At 42.7% G+C, this 22,185-nt stretch overlaps 1 protein-coding gene across 1 annotated transcript; it reads right to left on the bottom strand.

Annotated features, from left to right (window-relative positions):
* Positions 1 to 770: 770 nt before the first annotated feature.
* On the bottom strand, positions 771 to 21,985 carry LOC117540342 (solute carrier family 25 member 45). Its single transcript, XM_034206962.1, has 7 exons — positions 21,857 to 21,985; positions 21,159 to 21,215; positions 21,015 to 21,058; positions 20,867 to 20,938; positions 20,577 to 20,765; positions 12,415 to 12,649; positions 771 to 1,432 (listed from the first exon to the last, which is right to left on the bottom strand). The coding sequence occupies exons 2-7, from the start codon at positions 21,193 to 21,195 to the stop codon at positions 1,152 to 1,154; spliced, it is 858 nt and encodes a 285-aa protein (XP_034062853.1). The 5' UTR covers positions 21,196 to 21,215; positions 21,857 to 21,985; the 3' UTR covers positions 771 to 1,151.
* Positions 21,986 to 22,185: the final 200 nt, after the last annotated feature.

The raw sequence follows: 22,185 nt of genomic DNA, 5'->3' as shown, positions 1-22,185 counted from the left end.
CTGATTAAGGAGTCAAATTTGACGTTAAATACAATGCTAAGAAGAGCGCTGTAATGATCTGCAGAGCAAAAGGGGATAAGAACCTTTGTTTTCCAACATGCTATCTGTCAGGACAGGTGCTGTCTGTTTGCTGTAACACTAAGTATCTGGGACACATCATCACAGATGAAATGGCTGATGATGATGACATGTATAGACAGCGGCATGTCTTATATATGCAAGCCAACATGTTGGCTAGAAAATTCTCTTGGTGTTCAGATAAGGTTAAGGTGAACCTCTTTAGAGCTTATTGCACTCCTCTCTATACTGCCCCCTTGTGGGTCAAGTATAAGAAGGCGAGCCTCAAGAATCTCCAGGTTGCATATAATGACTGTTTGCGTATACTGCTTAGAAAACCAAGGTGGTGCAGTGCAAGTGAAATGTTCTGTAACGCACGAGTCAACACGTTCCATGCTCTTTTGAGAAATCAAATGTACAAATTCATCTGTCGATTGAATGTTTCTCATAACTCTGTCATTATGCTGCTGTCAAATCCGTGTTTCAGTGCTGTACGATACCAGTCACCTCTGTGGAAACATTGGTATAAATGCCTTTTTTAATTTATATTTGAGTTTTGTATGTTTTTGTAATAATGGACCAAGAGTCTCTTTAAAAAATAAAAGATGATAAAACCCCCACCTCAGTGGTCTTATTTCCACCGTGCAAAAGGTGTAATGTGTATAGAGCTGACAAAGGAAGCAGCACATCAAAAATGACACTGAGACTGTTGATTAACAATTAGTTGAGACTGCCAAAGGAGACTCCTGTTCATATCCACTAGTTGTTTCTTGGTGGGGTTTTTAGGAAAAACTCCATGGACCAGGCACCAGAAATCCTCTACATTCTTTGTATTGTTTTTATTAGGAAATCATTCACTGTTTGTGTCCAGTTCGGAAGAATAAAATGCTTGGAAATAAACACTTGTCGGTCCGCAGCATTGTTTACATTCATATTTTGTCAAGTAGCCTATGATAGATTTGATGTCCACAATGTGCAGCTTAATCTGATATCCTTGTTTAAGGCAGTTCAATTCACAGGGTGCTCAATCTGAACATCTTCATCACTTTTTGTTCAGGTGGAGTGTTTTCAGGCTTTTAGAGAGTCTAAATATGTCATCTTTTCGGGGGATAGAAAAGTTTCATGAGACTCTCGTAGGTGAGGAAGGTGACAGCGTTGACGGGGAAGGCCCTCAGGCTGTTCAGGGTAAGGCCTTTGAAGAAGACCCTCACTCCCTCCTCTCTGAAGCTCACTCTCATGCAGTGGAGGACCCCGCTGTACTCCCGCCCGCCGGCCCCCGACATCTGGAGCCGGGCTTTGACCACGTCCATGGGCGTGGCGAAGGCCCAGGTCACCACGCCCGCCACGCCGCCCGCCATCAGTATTGCAAATGTACCTGAGGACAGAAAAATGATGAGATAAGATCAAGTGCGCAACGCTGAATGAAACTTGTTAATTCAATATTTTTACTTTGGAGGCCATTGAGTATATGAACTCATTGTCATATTCAAAAAAACAGTTTGAGAGGAAACTTCTGGAAACTATAAACATCCGAGATCTTGCATTGCATTTTATGTCAACTATTTAGCATGTTTGGGTCAGTGGGTAAACTACATGTAGCCTACACAGCCATTAAAGAGGAGTGCACCAATTGTGTGTTACAAACTGTACGAGGCACATGGTGGTCAAACTGATTCTGTAAGGTATCTGTGAATAAGAAATGCATTTCTGTAACCCTAAGGTGAAGTTCTAATTTAAAAAAAATAATTTCAAGACAAAAACAAATAATAATAGCTTTTTAATGTGACCAGCACAAAGTGTACCTGTGTGATAATCATGTTTAATCAGCATCTTGATAAACCACACCTGTCACGTGTGTAACGATCAACTATCACAAATAGCTGTGTTAAATAAACACACAAGGGGTTCTTGATATGAAATAAATAATATATTAAAGGCAAACAGAACTGATAAACGGACAATCTACTCTTTCTACCAAATAGTCCGCATGGAAGTGTATTTACTACAGTCTATATCCACACATTCACAAAATAAACAAAGACAGGTTTTATACGTTATTCAATTATATTCACAGTTTTCCAGCCAAACAAAACACAAACAAAACTCAACAAAAAGTCCGCTCGGCGATAAACCGAAATTGTCTTTACTGCCTAATCCAAGCCACTATAGTTAATTGACAAAAAAAACTGTTGCTCCTGCGCCCGTCGGCAGCAAAAAAACGGAAATGTTTATAGGTCTATTTAGGCTATAATCCACAAAAAGAAAAACACGATGATCGGCGTGGCACAAAGGAGCGATCCAGGACCGGTTCTACGGGGGTGCATAAGGGTGAGTTGAGTCGTTCGTTATGCACCCTCATTTGAAAAATTAAAAGTGAAAACAATAAAAAGTGAAAAATATTACATATATAATAATAGTAGTAGTAATAATAATAATAATAAGAAGAATATAGTTGAAATAAAATAAATTGTAATTGTGGTTAAATAACATTGTCTACTGCATTTATTTGGTCAATTTAAACGGTAAGTAACGTTATTATGTCAGGTGCACGGTGCTTACACAGCAGTCAATGATGGACATCAGAAAATGGTTAAAACAACCAGCCCTTATCGCCAGCAGTAACACTGCATCTACTGCAGGTAATAACAGTTCAAATCATGGGGACATTACGTTACCCACGGCCACTGTGGTGGACACTAAGGCCCTTTCTCACTTCTCTTATTTTTAATTTCCTCGCTCCTCGGTCTCACCGGAAGTTGATTTGTCTGCGCCATCTTGAGTAGCGTCCCAATGGCCTTATTTTTGCCGGAGGAGCGAGGAGCGATAATGGAGGATCTATAACCGAGGAACCACCAGACCATCCTTCGATGAAATCATCAGACACTCGCCCCGCCCCCTTACTGTGTATCGCTCACTGATTGGACGATGCAGTGCATGCACTGATCTCATGCTTCTTGACATGAGAGCAGTTTCCCAGCGGAGTGAAGAAAACACATGAACCTCACGGGAGTCACTCCTCAGTTTATACCGTGTTTTGATTCAATTCCTGTTTCATTTAGTTACACATATGTGATATATCTGAACAACAAAGTGGTCAAAAATCATTTTATTCATTTGTTGGAAACATTTTCATGATCACTTTTTTCGTTTTACATTTTCATTTTTTGTCATTTCCATTCAGTCAGTCATTAAAGGTGGGGTAGGTAAGTTTCAGAAACCGGCTCGAGTGCACTAAAATTTGAAAGTACACAGCCGAAAAGAATCCGCCCCTTCCTTCAGACTTCCTTACAGAGCACCTCCTCCAACACACATGAACGCGCACATGACGTCAGCAGACTGGTGAAAGTGGCCGCCTGTTGCTGGCGAGTCATTGAAGTACTGCTGCAATGCACGCCCAATGACGGCACGCCCAATGAGGGCACGAGATACATTTGTGCGTGCACAAGATGGAAGGCTGACAGACAGGGCGGCAATCCAATCCGTTTAGCCGGCCCGGCTAAACGGATTGGTTGTACCTTTTACAGTATTACGGCTTCCACAGATGACATTTTTTTATGGATTTTTTGTCAAAGCACTTAAGATATTCATTGCTATCAGGATGTTAAGAGCATTCCATGGAATATAACAAAAAGTGTATCTCGAGCCGGTTTCTGAAACTTACCTACCCCACCTTTAAGTGCTATTAAAATGTTAATGTGCTACATATCCACACAAACAAACAAAGTGTGCAATCCAATGAATGTTAATCTAACTGGGTTTTGATAGATAACATATCTCTTTTTCTTCTCTCAATTATTTTATTTCTATTGTGCACTCTAATCAATATTATTCCAACTAATGTTCGTTTATACATTTTAAGAATGGCGTTTATCTTTTTTGAGAATGAGTTCTTATTTGATTTGATTTATTTGGGTCTACAACAGATGATACAAATGTTAGTGTCAGTAAATGTGTAGGCGGGGGTGTTTGTGAAAATAACAGGGACAGAGCTGATGTCAGACGATCAGCTGTGCGGCGTCATCACAAACGGACGTCGCTTCACGTGACGCTCCGGAGGAAAGGATGTCCCATTGCTCTTAAAACTCATTTCCCTGGCCGTTTCTCAATCGCGAGGATGCTTGCTTGGTAGCACATGTCTTCTGAGTCACTTGCTTCAGAAGCTAGGCAAGAATCCTTCCTGGCATTCGGAAAACGAAGAGTGGAACAGGCTAGCAAGTGTGCAGGTCTGCGTCATATGAGAGGCCCCGCCTTACATTTTCTGCCACAGATTTCGGGAAATTGGTCCGTGCGCAAAGCATTGTGGGGATTTTAAGGACGCGAAGTCTACCCATGTGCAGCCTCGAAATTACCCCCAAACCAAGGACGCGGCCTCGGTGGAATTCCAAGTATGCTGGAGATTGGAACAGTCCTTCGGCGGCACTCGATGACGTAGCATCCTTGAAATATTGGCTTGGAAGCCAGTTTCCTCGAGATTGAGAAACGGCCCCTGCTTCTCATGGTTGCCTTGCGTCTCTCCATGCTTCCCTGGTGGGAGGGACTAGTCGCAGGGAAACGACGCAAGTGAGGGACGCAAGGAATCCATTTAACCGAAGTGAGAAGGGCCCTAACGTCCTCCCGCCCGACTCACCGGCTTTGCCCGCCTCGCCCACGGAGGCGGAGCAGCCGTCTTCGTTGCCCCAAACACCGCCACCCCTCGGCGGCCCGCAAGTGCCAGAGGACCTCGGCAAAACAGAGCCTGCCCAGGTATATTTTAAAAAGTACCCAACTCGCCTACAGTGGGGTAAGGCCCTCATTTTGCAGCTCCATCCATCCATCCATCCATCCATCTTCTTCCGCTTATCCGTGGTCGGGTCGCGGGGGTAGCAGTTCCAGCAGAGAGCCCCAAACTTTCTTTTCCCTGGCGACATCAACCAGCTCTGACTGGGGGATCCCAAGGCGCTCCCAGGCCAGCGAAGAGATATAATCCCTCCACCTGGTCCTAGGTCTACCCCTTGGTCTCTTCCCAGCTGGACGTGCCTGGAACACCTCCCTAGGGAGGCGCCCAGGTGGCATCCTAACTAGGTGCCCGAACCACCTCAACTGGCTCCTTTCGACGCGAAGGAGGAGCGGCTCAACTCCGAGTCCCTCCCTGATGACCGAACTTCTCACCTTATCCCTAAGGGAGACACCAGCCACCCTGCGGAGAAAACCCATCTCGGCCGCTTGTATCCGCGATCTCGTTCTTTCGGTCATGACCCATCCTTCATGACCATAGGTGAGGGTAGGAACGAAAATGGCCCGGTAGACAGAGAGCTTTGCCTTCTGGCTCAGCTCCCTTTTCGTCACAACGGTGCGGTAAAGCGACTGCAGTACCGCTCCCGCTGCTCCGATTCTCCGGCCCATCTCACGCTCCATTGTTCCCTCACTCGAGAACAAGACCCCGAGATACTTGAACTCCTTCACTTGGGGTAAGGACTCATTCCCTACTTGAAGTGGACAGTCCATCGGTTTCCTGCTGAGAACCATGGCCTCAGATTTGGAGGTGCTGATCCTCATCCCAGCCGCTTCACACTCGGTTGCGAACCGATCCAGTGAGTGCTGAAGGTCGCAGACCGATGAAGCCATTAGAACCACATCATCTGCAAAAAGCAGTGGTGCAATCCTTAGTCCACCGAACTGCAGACCCCCTCCCCCATGACTACGCCTCGAAATCCGATCCATGTATATTACAAACAGGATTGGTGACAAAGCGCAGCCCTGGCGGAGGCCAACCCTCACCGGAAATGGGTCCGACTTACTGCCGAGGACCCGGACACAGCTCTCGCTTTGGGAGTACAGAGATTTTGCAGCTCATGGTTTCAAAACAGAGATTGGCTGGAATATTCATGTAAAAATCTTCTGCTATGCATGTAGACATTTCGGTTCAAGTAAGTCAGATGCCTTCACCACAACTGGCTACAACAACTGGCGCCATGCTCTTGTACGTGATAAGGGACTGGGAAGGCATGTTTATGTTTATGTTTATTAAGGATCCCCATTAGCTTTTGCTCTCGACAAAAGCTACTCTTCCTGGGGTCCGACACTTAAAACAATACAACAATAATACAGCAACATTTAGGACATAAGTCCTGACATCATTAATAACATTAAAAACATTAAAAAAACATCACCAATATCATCAACAACATGCGATCAAATTAAATTAGGGTTCACAGCTCACAAGGGTACATGGTCATTAGTAGATGGCCCTTCAATCTCTTCTTGAAAGAGGCTCTGGACTCTATCTCAGTAAGGTAGTTTGGCAATGAGTTCCATTCCTTTATAGCTCTATAAGACACAGAAGATTTCAGAAGATGTGTCCTGGGTTTAGGTGCCAGTAGATGGCCTGATGTAGCTTGTCTAGTCTTATGGTCATGCTCGTCTCTTGTGTAAACTATTTGATCATAAAAATACAGTGGTTTTTTGCTAAATTGGACATTTAAAAAAAAAAAGTGATAACACGAGATTGCAGACGTTTCTCAACTGGAAGCCATGATAGGCTTTTATGCATAACTCCAATATGAGTGCGCTTCGAACAGTGTAGAGCTAGTCTGGCAGCCTTGTTTTGAGCTATTTGTAATTTCTGTAAATGTGTTTTTGCTGCTGATGACCATATGACCGGACAGTACTCAAGATATGACAAAACCAGAGACTGAATGACTTGTTTCAAAGTGGTTGGTGTTACATACTTTGTACATTTTCTCGCCACAGCTATGCTCCTTCCCATTTTAGTTACGATACTGTCAATTTGCTTTATCCACCGTAAACCAGAATCAAGAACAATGCCAAGCAACTTAGTCTCGTTTACCTGTTCCACTGGCTGACCAACCAGTGTCAGGCTTAATTGAGGATTGCTGCTTAACATGTGTCTGGATCCGAACACCATTGCTTTTGTTTTTGCAATGTTGAGTACCAGTTTGTTATTGTTGACCCAGTCTGCTATGGCTTTAATCTCTATTTTAAGTAGATAGTTTAACTCACTGCATGTTGATGCTGTACTGTACATCGTGGAATCATCAGCATACATTATTACACTGGACTTATTTAATACGTAAGGAAGGTCATTTGTGAATATAGAGTACAACAAAGGCCCAAGCGAACTCCCCTGTGGGACCCCACACTGCAACACCTTACTTTCAGAAAAGCTCCCATTGAAAAACACTCGCTGCCTTCTCCTAGTCAGGTAGCTCTCCATCCAACACATAGCAACAGAATCAAAACCATAGCATTTGAGTTTGTTCAGCAGCAGACTATGATCGATTACATCGAAAGCTGCGCTAAAGTCTAACATCACAGCTCCTACAAGCCTCCTATCATCCATGCTCTTTAACCAGTCGTCGGTCATTTGTGCAAGTGCTGTACTTGTAGAGTGACCATCTCTATAGGCATGTTGGTAGTTCGTTGTCAGATTGTTACTTGAAAAGTAGTATTGAATTTGGGTGTATACTATTTTTTCTATTAATTTACTTAACACTGGGAGGAGACTTATAGGTCGACTATTGGAACCAGCAAAGGTTTTTCTTTTATCCTTGGGTAATGGGATGACCTTGGCTTCCTTCCAGATCTCGGGACACACGCCTTGCTCTAAACTTTTATTAAAAATGTGACTCAATGGCTTGGATATGTATTTGGCCGTCATTTTGAGCAGTTTACCATCCAAGTTGTCAATCCCAGGAGATTTATCATCGGACAGATGTAAAAGCATATTTTCAACATATTCTTCTGTAACATTGTGGAATTCAAACATGCACTGCTTTTCCCTCATGATACAATCTTTAATGATGTGATGTGACACTGTGTCCTTGACTGCACCCATGGCATTCCTCAGCTTATCTACTTTATTTGTAAAATAATCATTAAAATGATTTGCAATATCTGCTGGCTTGGTAATGAATTTACCCTCGGTTTCTATAAAAGAAGGATGCATGTTTGAGTTCCTCCCCATTATGTTATTCAATATTTTCCATAATTTCTTTCCATCATTCGTAGAATCACTGATTTCTTGCATGTAGTATTCCCTCTTTCTACATTTATTCAATTTGGTTACCGCATTTCTTAGTTTACAGTAATGTTGTTTGTCACATAGAGAACCTGTTCTGTCTGCCGTTTGTTTAGCATCATCTCGTTGGACCATTACACTTCTCATCTCGTCATTCAACCAAGGGGCACACTTTGACCGGGCAGACCATTTTCTCATAGGAACATGCTGATCGGCAATCCCCATGAAAGACTTCATAAATACTCCCAGTGCTTTTTCTGGGTTTTCCTCATGGCAAACATCAAACCATTGCACATTCTTTACCTCCTCTACAAATTGTTCCTGATTAAACCCCTTATAAGACCTTCTATAATTTATCTTGGAGCCAGCCTTAGGTATTTTGGTCTTGCGTACTATAGCAACTAGATTATGATCACTAAAGCCAACTGTGAGTGACAACACTTTAGTGCAGTGCTCTGGCCTGTTAGTATAGATGTGGTCAATGCAGGTCGTTGTAATAGCCCCATGTTTATTTGTAGCCCTTCTGGTTGGTGATGTTATTACCTGAGTCATGTTACACATTTTGGCAGCTAATGCAATCTTGTTCCACATGGGGCATTTCTCATTGAAGGCATTGATATTCAGGTCTCCCATGAAATATATTTCGCTATTACACTCAGCTGTATTATCTACCATTTCACAAATACCATCTAGATAGTTTGAATTGGCACTCGGTGGCCTATAACAGCATCCAATTAATTTGGGTTTTAAATGTGGCAATTGTATTTGTAACCATAAAGCTTCTATTTCATTTTTCATTAGGTCGTATCGTACTTTAGCTGGAATATGATTTTGTACATAGATCAAAACTCCGCCACCATTCTTATCTCTATCCTTTCTGAACAGATTGTAACCATGCATTGCAACCTCTGAATCATCAACAGATGAGTCCAGGTGTGATTCTGAGATAGCCAGTATGTGTATATTATTTGATTCTACCAAATGGCAGAGTTCATGCACCTTATTCCTCAAACTACACACATTCAAGTGAGCAAGTAACATTCCCTTCTTTGGCAGATTAACAGAATGTGACATTATTGTCATGTGTTCATAATTAGTTCATATCAGATATACCTTAAAAGTCCAGTGATACAATTAGGTTCTGGAGTGCTGTGGGGGGCAGATTATCAGCTTGTCATGCCTCAGGAAGGCAATCTCTCCCCTCTCCCGCGCTTCCCACAATTTAGGGAGTAGCTCTTTCCTTTTCATTCTGACTGCTTCAGTGTAATCTTCATTAATGTAGATGTTCGTCCCTCTCAGATTTTTGGCTCTCTCCAAAGCCGCTGATCTGTCCTTGAACCTCAGGAACTTCACTACTATGGGTCTGGGTCTGGTATTGTTAGCGGCTGGCTTCCCAGTGCGGTGAGCTCTCTCAATCTCAATGCTTCGTTGAAGCTGGAGTTTGTCCACAAGAATGTCTTTCACCTTTTCCTCAGTTTGCGCCCAGGTCTCCCCAGGCTCCTCACCGATGCCGTCAAGAACCACGTTGCTCCTTCTCGATTGTCCTTCTGCATATTCCATTTTGTCAGTGACAGCTGACAGGCCGTCACTATTTCTCAAGATGTCAGCTTGCATAGACTTACAGTGTACAGACTGTTTCACATTTTGAGTTTTCATGTCATCTGTATCCTTTTGAGTAAATTGAATGCTAGACCTGATTTCCTGAACCTCCCTTGTAATGGCATCCAGCCTTGTGTTAGTGGAATCCATAATCATTTTAACAAAGCCTCTGAAGTTCTCCTGTTGCTGCTGTAAGAGTGCAGTAAACATGTCTTTCTGCTGATTTAGTAACTCTGTTACCTGAGCAAGAGAGACCAGATCCTCCTCTGGTTTTCCTTCTTTGCTGTCCATCTGCACCTTCTTTGGTGGCATACTGAAAGCTGTGGTTGGTGAGATAGCTCAGGGTAGATGTTGTACGTTAGCGTAGCATCAGCTGGGTAAAGGGTGACGTTAGCGTAGCATCAGCTGGGTAATGGGTATTGACAGGCAACCTCTCAGCTGTGGATGACGTCACCGGAAGAACAGTCTGTTGGTGAGTTAACAGGTTGGTGGTATGTTTGTGTTCTTCTGGCAATTGAGGGGCCCCCGGGGGCTCCTCACTAAGTGTACAGAGGTGACCTGGGGGAGTGTGGATCATCCAGCTACGTGACAGCGGCCGTCTGCCTGTCCCCCGTTTTTCGCTGTCAGAGCTGGTTTGAGAACGCGCTGTGCTGGCCCCTGCAGTGGGCGTTGGCGCTCTACCAGAAGATATGTCTCAGCAGGTATGTGGCAAAATGGTTATAATACCAAAGTTAATGCTTGGCTGTAATCAACACTCCAAAAAAATACAGGAAATCCTTCACAGCAATTCGATTTCCGGTCGCTCCGAATGTTGGATGCCGTCACCACCCGCATGAATCAAGCAAAGAGCACATAGATCCATAGATCTCTTCATTTTGCTCTCAAAGTGCACCAGATTGATGCTTATTACTTCAATATTTAAAAAAAAAATCTTCCCGGGGTAGCATGCCCTCGGACCCCCCTAGAGGGTGTTGGGTCCACTCCCTACTTATAAAAATAGCACTTTACCACTGCACCCTCTCTAATCTCAGATGCACCCTGAGTCATTTTGTTCTGGAACCGGGCCTGGAGCGATCTCCCCCTGTGTTGGAGAGAATCTCTCTATCTGTGTGCGTCCTCTCCACGGAGACGTGCTTCTTGGTCGGATCGATGCAATATCCACATTCAATTATTTTCCCCGTTGCATTTTAACATATATAAACCCATGCTGAGGAAAACTTAAATATCCCTCTGAATACCCGCATTCGACACACACACACACACACGCACGCACGCACGCACACACACACACTGTAGAGTTATATTTGTATTTATTCATGTTAGCAAACTATGGATAAGCTTAAAATGGGAATAATTTGGGTAAAACTGTGAGCTGGATTTGGGGCCTGTTGACATGTGTTTTGAGGACAAAGGAAGATGGGGGAAGGTGAGAGCATGTCCTGATTTGCATTCGACTTAGAACGAGCTACAGTGGTTGTGATATTAAGAGAGGTCCCTTGGGTTTCTCTGGTGCTTATCAACAGTAGCAGTTAAGTGAATACTGTTCAAACAATACCTGTGTTTGTGTTTTATATTGATTTCTCTGTTTTATCCTTTCATAAATGTAAGGACTACAAATGGCTATAAACATTCTGGGCTGGTTGGAGTAAACAGGGTTTTATGGCTCTGTGGGGGAGGTGTAGGTATGCAGGCCTTGAGACCTTTTGTTGTAAAGTGAGCCTGTTTGGTTTCCTGCTGCGTTTCCTGCTGCGTTGCGTCTCCCAATGAGATGACCTGAAAAGATGACCAGCTGACCTAACACCAAACCCCTCCTTCTTACTCTGGTATATATCCGGTGGATCCCTGGCGTTCGGCCTCTTCTTCACATGCTGCCCTCGGGTGAAAGTAGCTCTGCAGTATGCGGACCAGAGCAGGAGTAAGCCGGCATTACTCCTTAAGCATTGCAATATAACTGTAATATATCATGTTGTATTGTAATGATTGTATTGCATTGTCATATTGCCATTAAAGTAGATTATTGTTAACGGTTACTTTGTAGATATGGATTCCTTCCTGTATTATAACCAGCTTCATAGGAACGCGCGGAGATTTGAAAAGCGGACCAGTTATCCCTCCAAATCTCTAACAACACACACACACACACACACACACACACACACACACACACACACACACACACACACACACACACACACACACACACACACACACACACACACACACACACACACACACACACACACACACACACACACACACACACCATGAGGCTTAATGACCCACACCCTCAAACCGTACATAACAGTGAACATTAAGAACTGCAGTTGCGAGGATATTATACATGTATAATAGTTCATTTTATTTCATGATAATCAACATGCCTTAAACCTTTTCCCCTGCCACTACAGTGAAAAAACACCTTAAATCAATGTGTGGCCGTCACACGTGGATGGATTATCTTGACTAAGAACAACATTTTGGAATAATGTATCACTGAAATCCGAAAGAAACAAGCCTTTAGTGTGTTTAGGAAAAGGCTGAGATCTTTAACTTTGAATAATTCTATTTTTGTTCTGTTCAGTTCCTCATCATTTTGATTTAAAAAGTTAGATATTTTGCTTAGCATGTCTTCATTTTGATTTACCATTTGTAGTAGTGACCTTCCATTTTTCATAAACTGCCCTGGATACATATTTATTTACTGAGGGTCGTACTGTTGCTCTATTGCCTCTGACACCTACCTGGCTCTTTGCCGCTCTCAGTCAGAGCCTTTCGCGTGACTTCGTAAGGCAGGAAGTAGAGTCCATAGCAGGGAATGTCCCTTATGGCGAGGGCCAACCCTCCTCTGAACAGACCCCTGGGACCCTCCTCCTTCAGGATGGTGGCCACACAATGAACAGGGCCACGGTATCGGGCAGTTGTTGTTTGACCCTGCAGACGCACCTTCACCAGGTCGATGGGTACGTAAACAAACACCTGAAGGCAGATGATCAGATAAAGGGTAAGTACACATAGTTCTTAGCAGCTTTGAATACAAAATAAATATTAGTTTGGAAACTATTGGACGCCTCCCAGTGGTCAGATAAAACACTGATTATTTCAAATGATTTAGTTGAACCCCCTGACCTTTCCTTCACCACTATCAGGTCACAAATAATAATTTGGGCCATAACATAGTTTGCATAAACTCATGGCGCTAATCCCAAAGGCTGCCCTTCAATTATAGTCTTCTTCTTCGAGTCCGTAGCAATCTCAGATGTCGTTCTGCCAGTATCGGGCACAGGCCACAGCTGATGGGGTAGGTTCTGCCAGGTCTTCTGGACTGCACCGGGGGGCATCGGCACATTCCAGTAGATGGGACATTGTCTGCACTGATGCACAGCTGCACGTGTCTTCTGTTGTGTAGTTCCACACTTTCATCAGTGCTTTGCACCTCCCCTGTTCCACACGCAGTCTAAGTGACTTCCAGGTTGTCCAGCCAAGGTCGTGGCCACTAGCGAGGCATTCCGTTGGTGTGATTCCTCTGTCCAGCCATTCAAGAGCTCATGTGTCATTTCTTTGCCATTCATCTTCCCAGATGTTGGTCCTTGCTGCTTGTTTGGTTGTCTGGAGGGGCAGGACTGTCGGCACAAAACTGGCTCTGGATCTGAGCCTGCGTGGGGGTGCTACGTGGCCATGCAAGGGGTGTCTGATGTCTGTCTCCTGGGCTGCAATTGACAGAAACCTCCCTGTGGTTTAGCCTGGGAAACGCTGGTTGAATGAGATATACATCCAAGAGGATATAATCTGATACTGCCAGTAGGCCAATCTCTGTATACTTACCTACGCAATCAAATTGATCAATTATAGTATGCATGGTCCTCTAAGAAATAATTCAAATGACTTTGGCGCCCCCCTCTGTTAAAGGCAAGTCGACAACTTTTCAATGTTTTCCACAGCCTCTACCTGGGTCCAAGCGACATGCATATTGTCCAACTGCACACAGAAAATAACTAAATGTACATGGTTGAAAGCTACATGTTTGATTTTCATGATCCTGGGCCGCTGGCTCAGGTCACATTCTTGATCATTCTAGTTCTTAGCAACAATACTTTTTGTTTGCAACAAACATTGCAACCTCTAGGGGCCAGTAGCACTTTATACTTAAAGGTAGGCAATCCTCATGACCCGTATTTTTAAATAATTATCATCCGATAAAACAGACCAGTCTCTGCCAGTCTTTTTTTTAATCCGATGACGTTATCAGTGATTTTAAACTGATTAATTACCTAAATAACATCAACCCTGTGGGCGGCGCCATTTTGACGAGTCACATGACTTATTTTACCGGAAGTGACGTGAACTATGCGTTTGGTGTCGAGGACAAATTGACATATGTGCTTTGTTCATGTTGTTTACTCTAGTTACTCTCACAATTCTATTGAAATATGCCTCATTGTATCGCGACATTGCCACAATTCGGATAGGAACAATCCACGGAATGCTCGGTTCCATCTATTGCCAACGGGTAAGCGTAGGAAGCAGTGGCGGCTGGTGGAAAATATTTTTGGTGGGGCTGTTGATATAGTGAGTAAAAAAATTGTTTTGGGGAGAAATGACCCCTTAAATTAGGACTTCTGGTGATGTAATGGCGCGTTTCCAGTGCAGTGCGGAGCTCGCTTTAATGCTGCGTTCAGACCATAGACTGTATGGTTCAGACCGGACGCGATGCGAATATTCGCTTCGCTCTAAACCAGGGGTGCCCAACCAGTCGATCGCGAGGAGATTCCCAGTCGATCGCGAGATGTGTCTAAAAATAGAACAACAACATTCTGTTTTATCGTTAATGTCCTGTAACATAATGTTCCTGTGCCAGAATAATGCACTTGAACGCATCAAAGCTTTGTGATTGGCCGGCGTGACCCCATGTGTCGGGGCGTGGCTGGTGGGCAGTGGGCACTATTTCGCTGACGTTGTCCGTGTCAACAGGAGTGACAGTCCGCACACACACAAGACCGCAATTATGGCAGAAGCAAAAAAGCCCAAAATATATCATTTTCACTCCGAGTGGGAGGATGATTATTTTTTTATCTATTCCAATTCAAAGTCCATCTGTCTCTCATCTGCAATGCGAGTGTGGCTTTATCGAAGAAGGGTAATTTAGGAGCGGCATTTCAAAACAGTGCACAAACGCTACGAGACGGAATTCCCTCCTAATTCTGCCCTACGCTCCCAAAAGGGGAGGGGCCTGAAAGGACAGCTAAATGCACAGCAGTCCATTTTCACCAGGCCCAACAACAAGAGCAAGGCTGCTACCAGAGCATCTTATCGTGTCAGTCACGTTCTTGCGAAACACATGAAGTCTTTCAAAGACGGCGAAGTTGTGAAAGAAGCATTCCTGGAGGCTGCTGAAGCGCTTTTTGGGGACAGGTTTTTGATATAATAAAAACTCAAGTTAGATACCGTTATTAATCAGCTGTAAGTTTTAGTTTGTTTGAACTTATTCATTATAATTATTGTACAAAATGGTATAAGAATGCAAACATTAAGATCTGTTCTGTTTAAATTGATTATAGTCTATTATCAATTCAGGTTAAGAAACTAGTGCTGCTTGCATCCTATTTTAAAGACATTTATTTTAATATTCTACTAAAATGCAACAAAAAAATGGTTTGATTCTATTAATTTTGTCTTTTTTATTGCACTTTGGCAGCAGATTCCTGTGTAGCTTCAGATCTGAGTTGTCTTATTAGTAAGCCGAATGTATACTTTTGTAGCAACACTATTTGTATATAATGGCAAAGAAAGGGTTCAGAGTCTTTTCTCTTTTTCCTGTGTCATATGTGGCAGCACTGTTCAATGTTTCTTGAAAACATTACCCACTGTAGTATGTGACGTGTGAATAAACACCAACTCTGTATCAACAACACTGTTGTGTAACTTCAGTTAAATACTTGTATGTGTGTAGATTAGAAAGAGGTAAGATAAAGGATCTGCAGTATTTTATGAAGTATTCATCGTACAAAGGTCAGTTTTATACAAGTAGAAGTGTGTATTTACCTGGTAGTAGGCTGTCAGTAATGGCTACGTCTCTCTATTTGGACTGGTAGATCTCGGCAGACTGGCAACTTTAAAAGTAGCTCTCGGTTCAAAAAAGGTTGGGCACCCCTGCTCTAAACGCTCCTATCGCATCGCTCTAGCATCATTCAAACAAGACGCGCTCGGGAGCTACAACTACAACAAAATGAACATATTTTACCGTGATTAAATTGTAATACACGTTTATAAATGATGTCGACGTAACAACATACTGATACCGGTTAGTAAAAACCATGAATTAATGCTTTGACAAGTCTGAAGACAGACGGCAGGCGAAAAACCATTTAGAATGCTTGTTTTCTGAATGGAGCTTGGCTAAGCTAACGTTATATGCTCCGACCGTCCACACTCACAACAACGGCCTATACAGACATAAATAAACCAGCGACTGTATTCTCCATGACACAGACAGTCTGTGGTTTGTACTTGTTTAACTTTTGTCTAGTTTCTGAACAGATCGTATCTGTCCCTGGCTGTTTGAAGAGCAAGCATGGGAAACAAAAGACAGCATTTACCTGTTTGCATCCAGCTAGCCATGCCTTTCTGGTGTACCAGCTACGTGAGAAGCCTCGTTGATACGTTTTGTCTTTTTCATGAGCTTGCTGCGATATATACAAATCGGGTTGGTCCGGTCCAAGGTCTTTAAGCAACAGTTTATCTCCCAAACTTCTCCTTTCGAAAGGATTGGAGATTAGCTCTTGAACGGAATTGGGCGGGGACCGAGGTCCGGCGACTCCACCTGCACACGAAGCCATTCTCATCCAACTAATCCAACACCTTGGTCACTCACGAGTCTAAAAAACAACTCACGTCAACGCACGTAAGCAACGTGGGCACCAACGTGAGCGCCCTCGTGACCAAAATATTTGACGGCGCTGATTGGCTGAAATTATGTTTCGGCGGCACAGTTTACTATTGAGACTTTTGCAACGTGCTGGTTGCTGCTGTTTGGCTCGGGGGCTCCTTGCACGGCGCCCGGTAATGATAAACTAATGCCACGGGCAAGGCCAGGCAGGAAACATGTGACTTATCAGTAACTTTAGACATCGTAACACAATTTTAAACGAGATGTTATTGTAGATTGTACATTTTACTGATACCAATTGTATGATATTTACCTTGTTCATTAAAAATAAAAATATAAAATATATATTTTTTTTAAATATATATTTTTTTATTTAATATATTTTTTTATATATTTTTTTGTATGTGGGAAGAGGTGGGGCGGCGTCCCTAGCGCCCCTATGGGCCGGCCGCCACTGGTAGGAAGTACGTTCGGAGGCAGTGGCTAGCGAAATGTGCTCGGCCCGTACCGAAAGATCCACAGGAGCATGTATGCAGCGAACATTTCAAGTTTCCGGACGACTACTCTGAGAGTATGATGAAACATAAAATGGGATTTATGAATCAACCATTACTTAATGGGGATGCAGTGCACTGCCAATGCCAGCCAGCGTAAGCACATTACGCAGCAGACTTTACTTATTGTTTACTACGTAAGGAAGCAGGAATTGCAGGACCCTGAGCGCACGGAGCACAGAGCGGACAGCAGATAACGGAATTGCAGTTTTATTGCTTATAGATTATCAGAACATTTCAAAGGGGACACAGTCACATTGGATATTAACCTATGGATTAACTACATCATCGTTTTTATTGTTGTAATGCCATTGAAGACCAGTTTAGACCAGGCAAAGACGAAGGTAAGCCATGTTAGCCTAGCGCAGGGGTGCCCAACCTTTTTAGAACCGAGAGCTACTTTTAAAGTTGCCAGTCTACCGAAATCTACCAGTCCAAATAGAGAGGCGTAGCCATTACTGACAGCCTACTACCAGGTAAATACACACTTCTACTTGTATAAAACTGACCTTTGTACGATTAATACTTCATTACATTACATTACATTACATTGCATTTAGCTGACGCTTTTGTCCAAAGCGACTTACAATAAGTACATTCGACCAGGAAGACACAACCTTGAAGAAAACAGAATCATATAAGTATATCAAGTTTCATAGAGCCAAACATTTCAAGTGCTACTCAACTGGCTTTAGATAAGCCAGTCCTTTATTGGTATAAAAGTGCTTCGTTAATCGTTCTAACGCTCGAAGTGGAGTCGAAAGAGATGAGTTTTCAGTTTGCGCCGGAAGATGTGCAAGCTATCTGCCGTCCTGATGTCAATGGGGAGCTCATTCCACCATCTTGGAGCCAGGATAGCAAACCCACGTGTTTTCGCCGATGGGAACTTGGGTCCCCCTCGCAGCGAGGGCGCAACGAGTCGTTTGGCTGATGCAGAGCGTAGTGCACGCGCTGGGGTGTACGGTTTAACCATGTCCTGGATGTAGGAAGGGCCAGATCCATTCGCAGCACGGTAAGCAAGTACCAGTGTCTTGAAGTGGATTCTAGCAGTTACCGGAAGCCAGTGAAGGGAGCGGAGGAGCGGAGTGGTGTGGGAGAATTTAGGAAGGTTGATAAAATACTGCAGATCTTTTATCTTACCTCTTTCTAATCTACACACATACAAGTATTTCACTGAAGTTACACAACAGTGTTGTTGATACAGAGTTGGAGTTTATTCACACGTCACATACTACAGTGGGTAATGTTTAAGAAACATTGAACAGTGCTGCCACATATGACACAGGAAAAAAGGAAAATACTCTGAACCCTTTCTTTGCCATTATATAAAATTAGTGTTGCTACAAAAGTATAAATTAGGCTTACTAATAAGACAACTCAGATCTGAAGCTACACAGGAATCTGCTGCCAAAGTGCAATAAAAAAGACAAAATTAATAGAATCAAACCTTTTTTTTGTTGCATTTTAGTAGATTATAAAAAGAAATGCCTTTAAAATAGGATGCAAGCAACACTAGTTTCTTAACCTGAATTGATAGACTATAATCAATTTAAGTTTGCATTATTATACCATTTTGAACAATAATTATAATGAATAAGTTCAAACAAACTCAAACTTACAGCTGATTAATAACGGTATCTAACGGTATTTTTATCATATCAAAAACCTGTTGAAATGCTACTGTTATTTTTATTACGCATCGGCAGCCTCCAGGAATGCTTCTTTCACAACTTTGCCGTCTTTGAAAGACTTCATGTGTTTCGCAAGAACGTGACTGGCACGATAAGATGCTCTGGTAGCAGCCTTGCTCTTGTTGTTGGGCCTGGTGAAAATGGACTGCTGTGCATTTAGCTGTCCTTTCAGGCCCCTCCCCTTTTGGGAGCGTAGGGCAGAATTAGGAGGGAATTCCGTCTCGTAGCGTTTGTGCACTGTTTTGAAATGCCGCTCCTAAATTACCCTTCTTTGATAAAGCCACGCTCGCATTGCAGATGAGACGGATGGACTTTGAATTGGAATAGATACAAAAATAATCATCCTCCCACTCGGAGTGAAAATTATATATGTTTTGCTTCTGCCATAATTGCGGTCTTGTGTGTGTGTGGACTGTCACTCCTGTTGACACGGACAACGTTAGCGAACTAGTGCACTGCCCACTTCCCACCAGCCGCGCCCCGACACATGGGGTCACGCCGGCCAATCACAAAGCTTTGATGCGTTCAAGTGCATTATTCTGGCACAGGAAGATTATGTTACAGGACATTAACGATAAAACAAAATATTGTTGTTCTATTTTTAGACACATCTCGCGATCGACTGGGAATCTCCCCGCGATCGACCGGTCGATCGCGATCGACTGGTTGGGCACCCCTGGCCTAGCGCATGTTAGTAGGCCTACCTAGCGCCACTTGTTTTGATGTACGTTTTTGTTGATAACGTCGCGAGTTTGTATCTTTCAGTGTTGAGGTGAGCACCGTTAGATTCTGTGTCTTTACGATCATAAACGATGTGTTGGATGTGCAGCTAGAATAAGTAATAAGGGAGCTAGGAGTGATTTTCGGTGCAGTAATAGGTTAGCATTTTTCGCTCTGGGCTAATTCAGAGGCTCACTGTTAGCATTGTGTGTTTTTGTAAGAAAAAAATGAAAAAGATCAGTTAAATTAGTTTTTTTCCCGTTATATGGATATAAAATATTCATAGTTTATTAAATATTAAGGTTCCTTAGACGTTGTTTCCTGCAAATGACGCGATTTCGGCCCCGGAACCGGGTCCGTGGGGCCTAAGAGGATAACAGAGTAGGCCTATGTTTTTATTTTTTTTACAGTTGTATTTGGATGGAATGAATACCTATAGTGATAATTCAAAGTAATAAAATGATTTTTACAGTGAAAAAGGTCAAATGGAACTGATAGTTCCCAAATTACCCAGAGGTGCGTCCGCCTGGACTTTATTTGTCTAAACTTCTTCCTCGGCTGACGAGTCCGAACTCAAATACTCCGCCATGTTTTCGTCCAATGAGCTGTTCGTGTGTTTACAAAGTGAACGCATAGATGACGTCACGACCTAGTTTTTCGGATCATGTGACTACTGAAAATGGCCAAAATGGCAGCTGCCTGACGGAATATACAGATGTTGATAAAAAAGAGCTATAAAATCATTATTTACCGGGGAATATCGCTGATTTCTTCAGGGTATGGTTTAAACATAATGTTTCACTAAATACTGAAGTTTTAATTAACTATCTAATGACTGGAGCCTTCCTTTAAAGTCTTGTTTCCCTGCACCTGTAGGTGGGAAACACACATGCAACGAGAAACTAGTGACATTCGCTTAAACCATGCAGAGTTTTCACACCCTGAAATGTCCTATTTAGAAGAATTTGTGGTCCCATCATGCCAGTAATATCTGGGTATGTTAATTACAAAGGTGCTTTGAAAGAAGCCAGACCATGAATGACAGTCCTTCTTACCTGCACAAAGCCTGAAAAGCATCCGGCAGCGAAGACATGTGCAGCAGAAGGCTCTTTGCCTTGATTTCGGTCGCTGCGCTGAGACTGAGTGAGGTAGTCTAAGGCATTACTGTATGAGCCAAAGATGATGGAGTTGTTGATACCTGTGGTCATCACCGGAAATGCCATGCCTTTGAAGAATCCATGGAGCTGATATAATAAAGGCAAAAAAATAGTTAAATATGCATTCATATTTTGTGATGGAGGCTGGAGCTACAAGGTGCAACAATTTAAAAGGACAAAACACCTACCCCCTCAGCAGAGTAAGTTTTAGCTATACAGTGAAATATCCCTTTGTATGCAGAATGGGCCTGCAGGCGCACCTACAAATAAAACATGAGGTTACAAAACTAGGTTTATGCATTTGGTAATGTTTATAGGTTTCAGTGTGTCATGCACCTTCACGGTATCCACTGGATGTCCAACTGCCAGTCCCAATGCACCTACAATAATCAACAGGCAAATATTACTCCTTAATACATATTCTATTCAATCAACTATTATTTTCTGTCACAAATTAAAACAAATACAAGTTTTTCTTACCTGAAATGCTCCCAGCTAAGAATTCTAAAAGAGGCATGTCTGCCTCAAATTCACAACCTGCGAAGAAGAACACCAACGTGGTTTTAAAGATAATGCATGAAGATAATGCTTTACAGCTGCTATAAAGAGACCTGACTATAGTCCAGCAGCCAAGTAAAGTTAAGGTATGACAGTTAGAGTTAGGTCTGGTAAATGTTTACATCAAAGTTGGCAAAATCCTGTAAAACTGTAATACAAAAAACACTGCAGCCTGTCTCTCCCTAACATGGATATTGATAGTGAAAGTTCCTAAACAAATCACGTTTTAAGTAAATCTTTTCATAAGGCCTAACTGGCTAATTAGAGTATTATTACCAAAACAAGGGAGATGTCAATCAAACGTAATCTGCCACGCCTACAAAGTCTTGAAAAATAGCTGTTTTAAAAGATAAAAACTAGTTTAGATTATCCAAAGTGTATATCAGTACTATCGCAAATGTTGTGGACGCCTAATGACACACTCAACTCTGATAGTATATGTGCATTTTTACTATTTCAAGCCACATTTCCAAGGTGTTAAGCGTTAATAAGTGTTAGCCTGTCTACCTAGTTTAAAACATTGACTACATTGCATGCAAAACCAGTTTAATTACACATGTGGGTTATCATCTACAGCGCATTATATCGTGCACAAAAGGTGAGATAAACACGTTTCCTACCTTTTGTTAGTGTACGTCATTGTCTGAATAGCGCATCCTACATCTTTCACAATGTAAACCTCAGTCTGCACCGCTTCGCTAAAGTATTCATTAATCTCTGCGGCCGCGCTCTAAGCAACCCGTAGTTAGAACATAATTTCCTGTTGGATACTGCATCCTTCAAAATAAGGGTACGAATAAGTCGTTTTACAACACAATATAATATTTAACAAACACGGCAGACCGTTTACTCGTGCGGTGCGGGTACACACACAACGGTAGATTAAGGTAAGGGTAAAGTTCATTTTATTTTTGCACTATTTTTATTGTTCAATGCAAAATTCATATAA

Source organism: Gymnodraco acuticeps, unplaced genomic scaffold (assembly GCF_902827175.1).
Source record: "Gymnodraco acuticeps unplaced genomic scaffold, fGymAcu1.1, whole genome shotgun sequence".
Classification (NCBI taxonomy): Eukaryota; Metazoa; Chordata; class Actinopteri; order Perciformes; family Bathydraconidae; genus Gymnodraco; species Gymnodraco acuticeps.
Note: the sequence above shows the minus strand (reverse complement) of the source record. Positions and strands in the feature narration are given on the sequence as shown.

Bases quoted from the DNA above. Each gene is read 5' to 3' on its own strand.
- LOC117540342 (XM_034206962.1), bottom strand. From the start codon at position 21,195: ATGCCTCTTTTAGAATTCTTAGCTGGGAGCATTTCAG. The intron at 12,650-20,576 runs GTAAGAAGGACT...ATCTGCCTTCAG, and splicing joins GCTTTTCAGGCTTTGTGCAG to GTGTTTGTTTACGTACCCAT. The intron at 1,433-12,414 runs GTAGGTGTCAGA...TTCTGTCCTCAG, and splicing joins TGAGAGCGGCAAAGAGCCAG to GTACATTTGCAATACTGATG.